The following is a 12,686-nucleotide window of genomic DNA, read 5'->3' as shown; positions in this document are numbered from 1 at the left end:
TATAGCATGAAAAAGTTAACTTTGAAATGCATGAAAAAGTTAACTTTGAAATGCATGAAAAAGTTTTGGACCTAAGTGCACTATAAAATACCATCTTACCAATTTCCTTGACACTTTAAGTTTTCAAGGGATGTACATCTTCATGTCATTTAATTTTCTTCCATGGTTTCTTGAGTTTTCTTAAGAATTATTCATTGAAATATGATAACTTCACTTGATTTAAAAATGTTAGTGGGCTTAACCTTGTTTTGTAATAATCAAAACTTGATTAGGAAAACCCTTGGGTCAACACTCGAAATGTTGTGGAGGCAAGATCAACATTCCTTTTAGTTTAACCCTTAGTATATGAAAGCCCCTATGTTGGGCATGCCACTTTCATATTCAAATTAAGGCTACATTTAGTTTATGGGATAAGATATGATAAAATATGTGTATCTTAAGATATGATGTCCAATGAGATATGATATCCTTAAATATACATATCTTATAAGCATAATATTCTAAGATGACATATTTAATGAGATGTATTATGTTATTTTATGTTTATATTATTTATGAAATAAATAAATAAATAATATGAAATATATTATTTTCAATGTTTAAAATAAGAATGATATCACATTCCCATATTTTTTTATCTAAAAAATAAAATTTCTCTTATATTTAACAATATTTATGATTAAAATATTTAAACTTTATAAGTATTTTTTTATATTATGTTATTCAATATATAAAAATAATTTATATATCATATTATTTTATAATTTTTTTTAGTTTTTCATTTTAGCAATAAATTTAATTTATAATAAAAAAATTTATTTTACAAAATGAGTATATATATAAAAAATAAATATATATATGATACATAGGATATGCATATCTCATATTTTAACATGTGATTAATATATTTCATATAAAAGGGATAAAAAAAAAAATGATAGATAATATATTTCATCACTTATCCTATTCCATATTTGGTTGAATATATGATATGATAAGTGATAGGATAACTTATCTTATCCCATCACCAACCAAACATGAAGTATGATATAATATCATTTATCTTATCATATCCGTTCTAATATTCGAACAACCAAACATGACCTAAATATATAACTAAGATATTTGACATTAATGTTACCCAGTAAAGAACCTCTCCAATTAGGATGGTTGCTCACACAACTAAAATATTTAATCTCATTCTTAAGAAAATTCATATTTCTTAATATCTTAACCCTTAACCCAACCCACTGATGAGGTGGTGATGACTCAACATCAAGATGGGTCTAAAGATAATAATGAAAATTCATGTCCCTTGATTCTTTGGACCAATCCATCGTTAGGGAGGTGATGACCCATATCAAGATGGGTTTGATCTTGAAGGTTATGGGCTTGTCTATGACCCTCCTCTACTTAATCTTTTGAGTTAATTAAGAGATTTTTAAAATTTTTAGTAATTATCTTGATGAATAAATTATCTTCTATGAGAATTTCTAAAAACATTTATTTCCTAATCTGAAACTTAGTGTAATAAGCTAATGTAAACTTAGAAATTTTAAAGAGAGTTCTTTATTTTAATTATATATATATAAACACTAAAACTACAAAATTTCCTAAGTTGCCACTACATTGCCACTAATAGTACTTGAGTGCCCAAGGTGCTTAAAAGATTGCTTGGCGTTGCAGGCCTGCAACGCTGCTCACTAATCTTAGTGCTTGATAGTTGTCACCTACATCTCTTCATGCCACCACAACTTTTACTAGAATTTGAATCCAAAATTGACTTTTTTTCAAGTTAGTTTTCTGCATGAATGTCGCAGAATTGATGAGGTCTTGCTGTATCCTCTTAGGACACTGCATATGGATAAAGAACAAATTTTTACATGGAATACAAAAATCCTATTCTCCTAAAAAAAACGGAGCTTACAATCCATCTATGTAAAAAGAAGAGATTTTTACCATGAAATTTTTTAACTTATACTTCTTATGCAGATTATAACCCAATATAGAAAAGAAAAACAACCAGTCCATTCATATGGAAAAAAAGAAGAATAAATTTCATCCATTCATTCATAGAGTCATGGGGTGAAATCTTAACCCTACAAAATAAAGTTAGTATAACCTTAATATTAGATCTAACATGCTATGGATATCCAATCTTGTTTTGGTACTAGTGGTTGGCTGATTTAATATCTGTTTTGGGGCTTTAAGGCGCATGCATCTAAGATCCTAAGCAAAATGGAAATAATAAAAATTTAAACTTTGGTCCTGTAGGGCATGTTAGAAACCATACTAAGGTTTGAATACTCTAAAACCCAAATCCTTTTATAGAAGAGATCTTGAAACCTAGCGATCTTCTACCTAATCACTCCCTTGATTCATGACACTTGTGTAGAGTGATTACATATCTTGAAATGAGAAAGAGGAGGAGGCTAGATATTTGAAAGACTAATGGTCTATTAAGTTAGAGGTTGAACCTAAAACCCATGGGGTTTATATGAATTCTCTTGTGGGCTAAAGTGACTTTTATCCAACTTGGGTCCGAGTCACTTAATGTAACCCACTAGGTACTAATTAATTAGTTAATTACTTCTAATGAACTTCAATTAATTAATTAACTTAACCTATATAAACAAAAATAATAAATCATAAAGTCATGTGGAACTTGCACTTTTACTAAAATACCTTTATGCACATAAATGATTAATTTTCCATAAATCCTTAAACCTTTGTACAAACAAAGAATATAAGGTTGAACGAGAACCATTAAAACTTGTAGGGAAATACTAACTCCCTTATAATCCAAATTTGAAATTAACTCAACATTTCATTAAAAAGAATCGATTGCATTCTACTATCTTATATCATTGTATTGAGATAAGAATTGATTAAATTGATTTTTTTTTTTATGAATAAAAAGCAATATATTAAAAGAAAAAAGACATATCAAGGATGAGCTCCAAAGTATACAGGTAGTATACAAAAGAGAGAAAAAAGAATCCCTTAAACAGGTCCTAACCAATCTACAAAATCTACAACAAAAGGGGGACCAGATCCAAAAAAACCCCTTAGTCCACGCCCATAGATTACAAAAGAAAAACAATTTACACCTATGAATTGAATGCCCCTTGTTTTCAAAAGTCCTACTATTTCTTTCTTTCCAAACAATCCAAAAAAGGCACAAAGGAGCTGAAAATCACACTTTCTTTAATCAATTCTTTTTACTTGTGACCTACTATCTATTGCATGCAAACTTTCATAACTCGGTGTTCATAATTTAATAAGGTAAATGCTATCAACATTTCAATATTATCTTTATAATCCTTGAGTATCTGATTCTTTTATTGTGTAATCATCTGACATATTTTAACTTATTAAGAACATATATCATTTCATTGAAGAAAATGATTGTAAGTCCTTATGATCACTCGATGAGACACACTGTCTTAAATTTATGAAATATCATGGTGGTTATCTTGGGAATACCTACTGTCATCTGCCTTAATCAATAGTAACTCAATCCATAGGGAACACATGACCACCTTAGGGTATCATCATAGTTCAAAGCTACTAAAAACCTTAACATTAACTTAATATTCTTAAAAGGTTGAGAGTCTATGCAACATAATAACTTAGTAAATCATAACTATTTGATAGCTAATGTCATAATTTATCGTAATTCTTTCTAATGTCTAACTATATACATTGTACTCACCATGGGAAACCCATTTTGATGACTAAGACAAGTCATCCATTCAATTTGGAGATAATGTACTACTATCTCAAATGCCTAAGTTTATGAACCGATTGTAAACAACTTATCAACTTGTAAGGAAAACTTGGATATTTTATCTAATTCCTAATACACCCAAGTCATATATAATATTAGTCAGATAGACCTAAATGCTTAAATAAAGTTTAATGCCATTAATGAATAGAATAGTAGAAAAACAAGTCTAATTTTGCTATATCATGTCTTGTTTTTAAGAACTTTATTCTAACAATAATGATATACAAATTAAAACAAAAAGAAAAAAAAAAGTTTGGTAGTTATTAATTTGTTTTTTTGTAATTTTTTTTCAAGAATATGTTTCTTTATGTTAGGTTTAGTTCCAAAAAATTTAAAGAGAAATAATAGAAAAAGAAAATAGAGAAAAAATGTAAAAAAAATAAAATTAAAATCAATAAATTATTTTTGTAAATTTATAACTATTTTCAATAATATTTGATTTTTTAATATATTTTTAAGTACAATGAATACGATAAAATTATTTTCATTAACATTTGTGTTTTCTTTGTATTGATCGAGAATCAAACCTCTCTTTAATACTTGATTTTTTAAGATATCATAACCTTATAAGTTACAACAGTTGATTAATAGTTCAACCATAGACTCTTGAGTCTAAAAATCTAGGGGTATAAAGGTAAAATCGAAAAGGAAAGGGTTCAAAATTCAAATACATAAATAGGAGTAACTGTAGTCAGTGAAAGAGAAACTGAAGGGGAGTCGCTTTCCATGTAATGAAAACAGAGGCGGTTACAAACTTATCCTTGAAAGGCGTGTGTGGCGGTGTCAGCTTATGATTCCCATTATCCTAATTCTGAAGCAGAGCAGAGCATCCTCATCAGCATCGAGAGTGGTGAGCCCTTGGTGACGTGGCAGCCATGGTCACTGCCACACTCTATTAAGGCGGACCTCACCACACATCTGGCATACTACTCATTCACTACTCTCTACTCTCTCCCATCTCTCTAGACTCCTCCATCCTACAAACTTCCTCCAATCCGTTGCAGCAGCAACATCAACTCATCCACTACCGATAGGTAAAGATGGAGAAGGAAATGATCGCGAAGTCCTTCATCTCCTCCGCTGCCTACGCTCCTTCCTTGCTTCCTCTGCTGTCTCCCTCTCGTAATCTCAATTTCAGGTCGGCATTTTTATTTTATTTTATTTTATTTTTGAAGTTTTTGAAGAAGTAAAATAAGATTTATTTTTTACAGGTGTTTATCACCGTTGAAGGCGAATCCACAGCGATGTGTCGTCGGCGGCACCAAGCGGTTTTGGTACTTCTATATCAGATGAACAATTAATGTCTGTTTGGTTACCGAGGAAACAGAGGAAAATAACGATGAAAACACGGAATCCTTGTAACAGTCGGATGTTGTGAGGTTTCTAGTGTTTTCTTTTTGCGGATTTCTCGGGAACCAAACTGAGTGTCTGAATTGGTGTTTTGTGTACGTTGATGAACTTTTTTTGGTTGTTGTTTGGTTTCCGAAGTCGCGTGGTTGCTGCTAGAGGAAATTTGGAGTCGACGGGTGTGCCGACGTCGGTGCCGGTGCGCGTGGCGCTCGAGCTTCTTCAAGCTGGACATCGGTATCTGGACGTCAGGCATATATCGATTCCTATTGCTTTTCTGTTGTTAAGATTTAATTTTTACACATAGACAAGTAGATGGTAGTGCAGTTAGTTTCAGCGATTTGATACTTCCGATTTTGGTATGTTGTTGTAGGACTCCTGAAGAGTTCAGTGCTGGACATGCCTCTGGGGCTATTAACGTTCCTTACATGCTCAGATTTGGATCTGGTATGGTTTATTAGTTACAAAGTTTCACAAAGTTCATTGAGATCTCAATTGCCTTTTCAGATATGAAAAAATTCAGCTATTCAATCTGATTATGGTTTTGTTTGGATAAGAATCATTATAGAAGGGGTGCCTTTTTAGACAAATTCTGATTGGTAGTATTTCTATGATCTTTAGCTATGATTGCTACTCGCCATTGATGTATAGAGACTCGAGGAAGATATATTCCAATACCTTAGTAGGCTTTGCTATGTGATACTTTATAATCTTTTTTTAATTAATTTCTCTTTTTGAGAACCAATTTTTCTTTAATTAAAATTTGTTGTTTCCCATCTTTGATTAATTTTTGTACAAATGGGATAAAGTTGATAAGAAGAAGAATTTATGATCCATGGAATTTCCATGGGATTATTAAATTTCGAGCAATGATAACATGATAAACAAGCTATTCTATCCCGCGATGAAACATCATATTCTATCTCATGCTTGGTTAATAATAGAATAAAAAAAGTTATCCGGTCAAGTCCGTGCTATATTTAATCAATCAAATAAATCCAAAATCTCTTGGCATTTATATTATCTGTCCATTTGGGAAAACAAATTTACCATTCTTTTCAGGATGAATAGCCTCTACTAAAAATTATCTTTTAACTTGGACCTTAGTTCAACTTTGCTACCCAATGGAGTTAACTGCTGCATTAGTAAACCAAATGTTGATAGCAGCAGCTAGTGTAAACATGGTATCCTCAATCTTTCTTCTTTGGGATGGATTCAATAATAGTGGTTGAGTAGGAGTAGAAGGTAAAATCAGCAATTTCAACTGCAATTAACCGCTAATGAAACTGGATGTAGAATTTATCCGAGTCCAATCAGAAACTAAGATTAGGTATAGTATTGCAGTGGATAAGAAGTTTATTTCATTCTTAAGTTGTTGCTTAATATGTTAATATGTTAATATGTGCGTTGGTATTGTGTCAGCGTTTTGCATTGCTTTTAGCGAATTATCATTATTATTTCACTTGTTCATCTCTTGTTTCTTGATCTTAGGGATGGCAAAGAACCCTAAATTTCTGGTGGAAGTTTCATCACATTTCCGGAAAGATGATGAAATCATTGTTGTATGTCTTCAATATCCAAAGTCTTATCGCTCTTATTGACTTGAAATCAACTTTGAGATTTGGCATTTGAGTTCTCTTCCTCATATTCCACTTCCTGCCTTTTACAGGGATGCCAGAAAGGGAAAAGGTCACTCATGGCTGTGAATGATCTTTTGGCTGCTGTAAGCACATTCTTTAAACCTTCAAATTGGTTTTACAGCCCCTATTCCTATAATCTCATTCAGGGCTGCCTCTGATAATTTTTCCATTTTATTATTTATTTTCTTCTGCTTGGTTGGTAGTATTGTAGTAGTGCGTCACCTCAACCTTGAATCTGTCAGTTTGTTTAAAGGTTGTTGAAAGGGTTTCAAAATAAACAAACTTAGTGCTTGTTTGGATACACTCCATATTTTTTTGATTAAAAATAAAAATAGTAGTAATTCATTAATAATAATAGTAGTTCAATTTCTCTCTGCAGGGTTTTACAGCCATTACTGACATAGCTGGTGGGTATGATGCTTGGTCACAGAATGGACTTCCGACAGACTCTTGAACTTGAAGTATGCACATGGGCGCCATACTTGCTGATACCGTAACTGTTCTAGATAATAAGGTTATGTGCAGAAAAGAATTACAAATGTAGTAATAGCAAGGACAAGGTATACAGGGATCTGTAAATAAAAATGTTGCAGAAGCGGGTAAGCTCTGTATCTGTATCTTGCACGCAATAAAAGATCGATGGTTACCTTGCCAACGCTGCCTCTCAGTTCCCATTTTTTTACCTGGTCATTATCTCTTACCAAATTTATTTAATAATTTTATTTCATCCACGTGGAAAATATGTGATTTGTGTAGCCAATTAACCTTAATGTAAGTGATTAAGATAAAATGTCATTTTCTTAAAGGTAAATTATTTAACTTTCAATCGAGGAAAGATCTGTTCAGAGTTAGAGGTGAGTTAATGGGTAAAATGGGTACACCCTTCCATCCATCTGGTGAGGGCTAGGGTAAAGCGAGCAGAAAATCAAGTAGTTGATGGACCGCTTTGATTTATTATTATATTATTGTTAACGAAAAAAAAAGATCTATTTCTGAGTCTGCTTTGGAGAAAGGGGTGGAATGCTTCAAAATAGCAAAGGAATTCATGCTGCCACGTTAGCAATAGCAGTCCTGACAGACACGAGATGAACAAAATCTCTACCTCCAAGCAAACATGGTGCGCACATACCTTCCCTTTACGCCACCTTCTCCAGACCTTTTTATTTGAGTGAAGCAACACATTAAAATCTGAAACAAGAAGCAGGAGACAAGTGAGATAGGCAATATTCATGGGAACGTCTCGGAATTGGTTCGGCATTGTTCGAACAAAGTTCTTCACATCATCCAAAACCATCACTGTTCGCCACATCGCCACCAGCCCCAGCTACAACGAAGAACCAGACGTTACAGAAGGAGGAGCAATATACTCTGAAGAACCCAATGATGGAGCCCCATGCTTGCCATCACCCCGAAAGAAAGATCTCACCAAGGAGGACATCGCGGCCATCAAAATCCAAGCAATTTTCAGGGGTCATCTTGTAATAATCCCAACCCATTCCCCATAATCTCTTTTTTCAACGATTCTCCGCATGGCCAGTGTCTTTTAGCAGTGGTTTAATTGCAACTTTAACAGGCACGACGGGCATATCGAGCGCTCAGGAGCCTTGTGAAGCTACAAGCGTTGGTTCGTGGGGTGTGCGTGAGGAGACAGACACGTATAGCCTTGCATTGCATGCACGCACTTGTCCGGTTACAGGTCAGGGTTCGCACACGCCAGCTGCTCCAGCTGGACTCATGATTCATCAATTGCCATTAACCTCTTCACTAAACCACGCTCGCTCTCATTTTCCATATTTTACTTTACGTATAACATCCAATTCCAGTTTGTGTTACACATTTGGGCTTTCTAGTAACAGCCTACTCTAATTTGAATATTCACCTGGTATGACATTCACTTTAATTGCGCCCATTTAGAGATATTTGGCGGCTTAAAGTCTTAAAAGATAACCAGAAATGAACCTAATCAATTGGTAGCTTTAGTTCCACCAAAACGATAATGGATCCTGTAGGTGACTTTGACGAGTCATACTCATACAGAGTATATGGGAGCCAATGTTGGTAGAAACCATTTCAAATAAGGAGAGGTTGCTCCGTTTTATGTCTCCACCTTCTGGAATTATTATCACACAACCACATTTCTGGATTTCAGCAACCGTATCCCTATATTGAAACAACTAGTTGCTAGTTGCTAGTTGCAGTGGCAGCTGAAAGCCCAATATCTGGTAACAAAATTTTCCTTTCAAGGTTTTCAGTAAAAGCTATCTCGTTTATATTGATCTATCGAATCAGTGATAACTAGCCCTCCGTATGGATTTTAGATTTTAAAACACCAGGCAGAGAATGGGCATATTCCTTGGTCTTGCTTCCGTGCTTTATCCACAATTTCCTAATTATACTTTCACCAGAGATACAAAAGTACCCCCAGTGATCCACCGTTGTCACTGTGTCAGTGCTACTTGGAATTGTGGGCTAAAAGAGCAGGTGCCTGGGACAATTGTTCATAGCCAAGATGTTTGAGACTAAAAAAATCATCCACCCCCTACCCACCCAAAAAAAAGAAAGAAAGAACGAACAGTAATTTAACCAAAACGCAAGGCCACAAGAATTTTGTACCAAGTTGAAGCAGTTCTCCAACCTAGCCCAACACACATATTGCAATCATCAGAGGCAATTATTAGAAAAAAAAAAAACAGCCAAGAAAAATAAACAGGAAGAAGAAAGTTCCCAGTGCACCTGAACCAGAAATCTTCTATGGGGTTAAAATAAAAAAAACTAGAACTCCGCTAATCATGGACAAAGTAATGTACATGGCAATATGTATGATGAAAAATGGCCCACGCGTTGAGATCTACATACATTATGAACAGCATCCTCTCCTCCCCAACCTCAGTGATGACCTCGTCTAAGTGCAGATAAGAATCTGCCAGATGATTTATCCTTGCGCCTACTGTCTCCCTCACCCCCAACCTGTTTCAAATTCACAAAAGTTAAAACCCAACTTGTAGAATTGTTTAATGAGAACAAACTCTGGTTTGAAGCAGTGTCATACCTCATTGGCTAATTGATGCAGGATTTCTAGAATTGTAGAGAAATCAGGTCTCAGAGTTGGGTCTTGCCACCAGCATCTCTCAAGAAGTCCTGCAATCTTTGGATGAGTATGCTTGGGAACAGTAGGACGTAGACCCTGCTTGTCATGTGAGTTGAAGTTAAGTCAGTCACTGAGAAGAAAATTTCATGGTAAAACCTGGTGTTAAAATGGAAAGAAGGAATACCTTTTGGACCACACCAACTGCAGCTTGTAAGGGGGTTAAGAATGAGTATGGAAGCTGGCACATCAACCATGAACATGATGATTGGAGCAGTTACATTTATGCATTATGGCCAAACAGAAGAGACAGAAGAAAGAAAAAGAAAAATTCTTAAGAGAAAACAAGCTTACTTCTCCAGTCAGAAGCTCCCATAGTACTATTCCAAAACTGAAAACATCAGCCTTGTGATTATATGGTCTGTGCTCAATTACCTTCAGAGCATTAAAAACTACTGTAAGAAAATGCTAGGAAATAACAGTCTAGTAGAATGTAGACGGCATGTTAAATGCAAACTATGTTATGAAATGAGATGAATGCATGTTGCTCATAACAAAATGAGAGAAGTGTAAAGCTAATGAATAAACTAAATAATGCATGAACCTTAGAGTTGATTATTAAGCATCATATTATGGCTGTGAAAATTTAGATGGCAATTATTATCGTTGCAACATTGTTCACAGAGAGAGAGAGAGAGAGATGGTGTGTAGCGTGGTTTCTAATTCTCAAAATGCCTTTGTAGAGGGTAGGCAAATACTGGAAGTGGTGCTTCTTGAAAACAAGGTAATAGACTCAAGGTTGAATAGCTCCATAGGCAGAGTAGTCTATAAACTAGATATCAAGAAGGCCTACAACAATATTAATTGGGATTTCCTTTTAGCAGTGTCAGAAAATGAGATTCAACCTAAGGTGGGAGGTTATATTAAATGGTGCATCTCTACAGCTAGGTTCTAGATGCTAGTGAATGGCACTCCTAAAGACTTCTTTTAGAATGCCAGGGGCATGAGGCAAGGAGAGAGCTTCTGTCTCCTTACTTATTTGTCCCAGCAATGGAAGGCACTCAGTCGTATTTTAAAAAGGGCAGAGGAAGGTGGTTTCAGTTCAGGCTTTAAGGTGGGAGAGAGGATAGAAGAATCCAACCTGTTGTTGGCAGCTGACATGTTTTCTGTGATACTTGTGAGGAGCAGTTGAAGTACTTGAGCTGGTCACTCGTGTAGTTTAAGGCAATATTTAGGTTAAAGATTAATTTGAAGAAGAGTGTGTTAATTCCTGTAAGGGGGGTGCCTAATGTGGAGGGGGTGGCGACTTTCTTGAGAAGTGGGCATGGACACTCCTACTACCTACCTTGGACTACCATTGGGGCCCTCTGTGAAGTCAGTGGTGGCTTGGGATGTGATAGAAGAAATGTTTCTACAAAGGCTCACTACGTTGGAGCATCAGGCAGCTTATATTGATCAAAAATCACTTAGTCAAGTTTGCCAATTACTCATGTATTTGTTTGTCATTCCAAAAAAGGTGAGTTGGAAACTTGAGAAGATTCAAAAAGACTTCCTCTGACCAGGTGGAGCCCTCCAGAAAAAGTCTCACTTGGTGAATTAGTCAATTGTGTGCATGAAAAAGAATGAAGGATGGATGGGTATCAGAGACTTATCTACATTAAATAAGGCATTGCTTAGCAAATGGGAAGGAAGGTTTCCTGTTGAAAGGGAGTAGGCAGGTTATGTGCTCCAGCATTGTGAGGGAAGGTTATGGGCTAGGTTGTGGAAGGCTATTAGAGGTTGGAATTTTATAAAAAGTTGGACCAGTTTAGCGGTGGGTGATGGAAAAAAAAAATAGAGTTTTGAAAGGATTGTTGGTGTGGGCATTTTGCCTTGAGTGATGCATTCCCAGCTTTGGATGCCTTAGCCAGTTCAAAGGATGCTTGGGTGGTGGAGGAATGGGAGGACTTAGAAGGGGGAGGTCATTGGGGACCTTTTCTTCATATAGTTCCATGATTGGGAATTGGAAGTGGTTGGAGATTTTCTTACAAGGATCCAAAAGCATCCAATGAAGCAAAATGGAGAGGATAGTCTGGTTTGGAAGGACTCAAAGGAAGGAAACTTTTCAGTTAAATCTTTCTATACTTTTCTTAAGCTGGAGGGAGAAAGGGATTTCTCTATGAAAGTGATTTGGAATTCTTGGATTCCTACAAAAATGAAATTCTTTGCATGGGAGGCAGTATGGGATAGGATTTTGACCTTGAATCATTGAAAAAGGAGTGATGGACTTTGGCAAATCATTGCTTTCTCTACAAAATGGAAGAAGAAACAACTAATCAAATCCTCCTTCATTACATTAAAAGAGGATTTTGTGACACTAGCTATTTTTACTTTTTGGAGCAGAACCCATATTGTCATCTTCAATGAAAGAAACTCTACTAAGTTGGCAAGGGAGGTTTGTGGAGACAATGCAGAGGGAGCTGTGAAGGGCTGCCCCATTGTGCTTATTTGGATCATATGGAAAGAGAAGTTAGTCCTTTGAAAATTGGGAACAGCCCAACCAGGCCCCAAAATGTTGTTTTTGTACTCCCCTATTGTGCGCACTAAAAGGTCCATCAATCTGAATGACATGCCTCTTCTGGATTTAGTTAACCAGTTCGGATCTAGATAAGGTGAAGGAAGATTGTTTGTTTCTTTCTCCTCTATATCACTACAACAGCGTTCAGAGAGAGTAGAATGCGAATAGACATTAGCTTTCTGCACATGAAAACAGATTGGAAAAAAATGCCAGATTGGATCTGAATACCAAATCTTGGGCTAAATATGTTAAAGAGTTTTGACAGCA

General features: G+C 35.3%; 3 protein-coding genes across 4 annotated transcripts in view; 2 read left to right on the top strand and 1 right to left on the bottom strand.

Moving 5' to 3' along the window:
* The first annotated feature begins 4,587 nt into the window (after nucleotides 1-4,587).
* LOC100259157 (thiosulfate sulfurtransferase 16, chloroplastic) lies at nucleotides 4,588-7,432 on the top strand. The gene is made up of 7 exons (XM_002271037.4): nucleotides 4,588-4,928; nucleotides 5,002-5,064; nucleotides 5,279-5,389; nucleotides 5,511-5,584; nucleotides 6,629-6,699; nucleotides 6,807-6,860; nucleotides 7,157-7,432. Exons 1-7 carry the CDS (start codon nucleotides 4,831-4,833, stop codon nucleotides 7,229-7,231), a joined length of 546 nt encoding a protein of 181 aa, XP_002271073.4. The 5' UTR covers nucleotides 4,588-4,830; the 3' UTR covers nucleotides 7,232-7,432.
* A 104-nt stretch (nucleotides 7,433-7,536) lies between these two features.
* LOC100854442 (protein IQ-DOMAIN 20) lies at nucleotides 7,537-8,821 on the top strand. Its single transcript, XM_003635408.4, has 2 exons — nucleotides 7,537-8,255; nucleotides 8,351-8,821. Exons 1-2 carry the CDS (start codon nucleotides 8,007-8,009, stop codon nucleotides 8,513-8,515), a joined length of 414 nt encoding a protein of 137 aa, XP_003635456.1. The 5' UTR covers nucleotides 7,537-8,006; the 3' UTR covers nucleotides 8,516-8,821.
* A 517-nt stretch (nucleotides 8,822-9,338) lies between these two features.
* The window catches only part of LOC100260791 (serine/threonine-protein kinase STY8), a 37,961-nt gene continuing 34,613 nt past the window's right edge, over nucleotides 9,339-12,686 (bottom strand). The window contains exons 14-17 of one of the 2 annotated variants that reach the window (XM_059736482.1): nucleotides 10,217-10,297; nucleotides 10,050-10,103; nucleotides 9,827-9,961; nucleotides 9,339-9,744 (exon numbers count right to left, since the gene is read on the bottom strand). In XM_059736482.1, the coding sequence (XP_059592465.1) occupies nucleotides 9,664-9,744; nucleotides 9,827-9,961; nucleotides 10,050-10,103; nucleotides 10,217-10,297 (351 nt within the window). In that variant the 3' untranslated portion in view covers nucleotides 9,339-9,663. Of the gene's footprint in view, nucleotides 9,745-9,826; nucleotides 9,962-10,049; nucleotides 10,104-10,216; nucleotides 10,298-12,686 lie in introns of those variants that run through there. The other variant, XR_009465562.1, reaches the window with a different exon arrangement.

The sequence above is a fragment of the Vitis vinifera genome, chromosome 4 (genome assembly GCF_030704535.1).
Source record: "Vitis vinifera cultivar Pinot Noir 40024 chromosome 4, ASM3070453v1".
Taxonomy (NCBI): domain Eukaryota; kingdom Viridiplantae; phylum Streptophyta; class Magnoliopsida; order Vitales; family Vitaceae; genus Vitis; species Vitis vinifera.
Note: the sequence above shows the minus strand (reverse complement) of the source record. Positions and strands in the feature narration are given on the sequence as shown.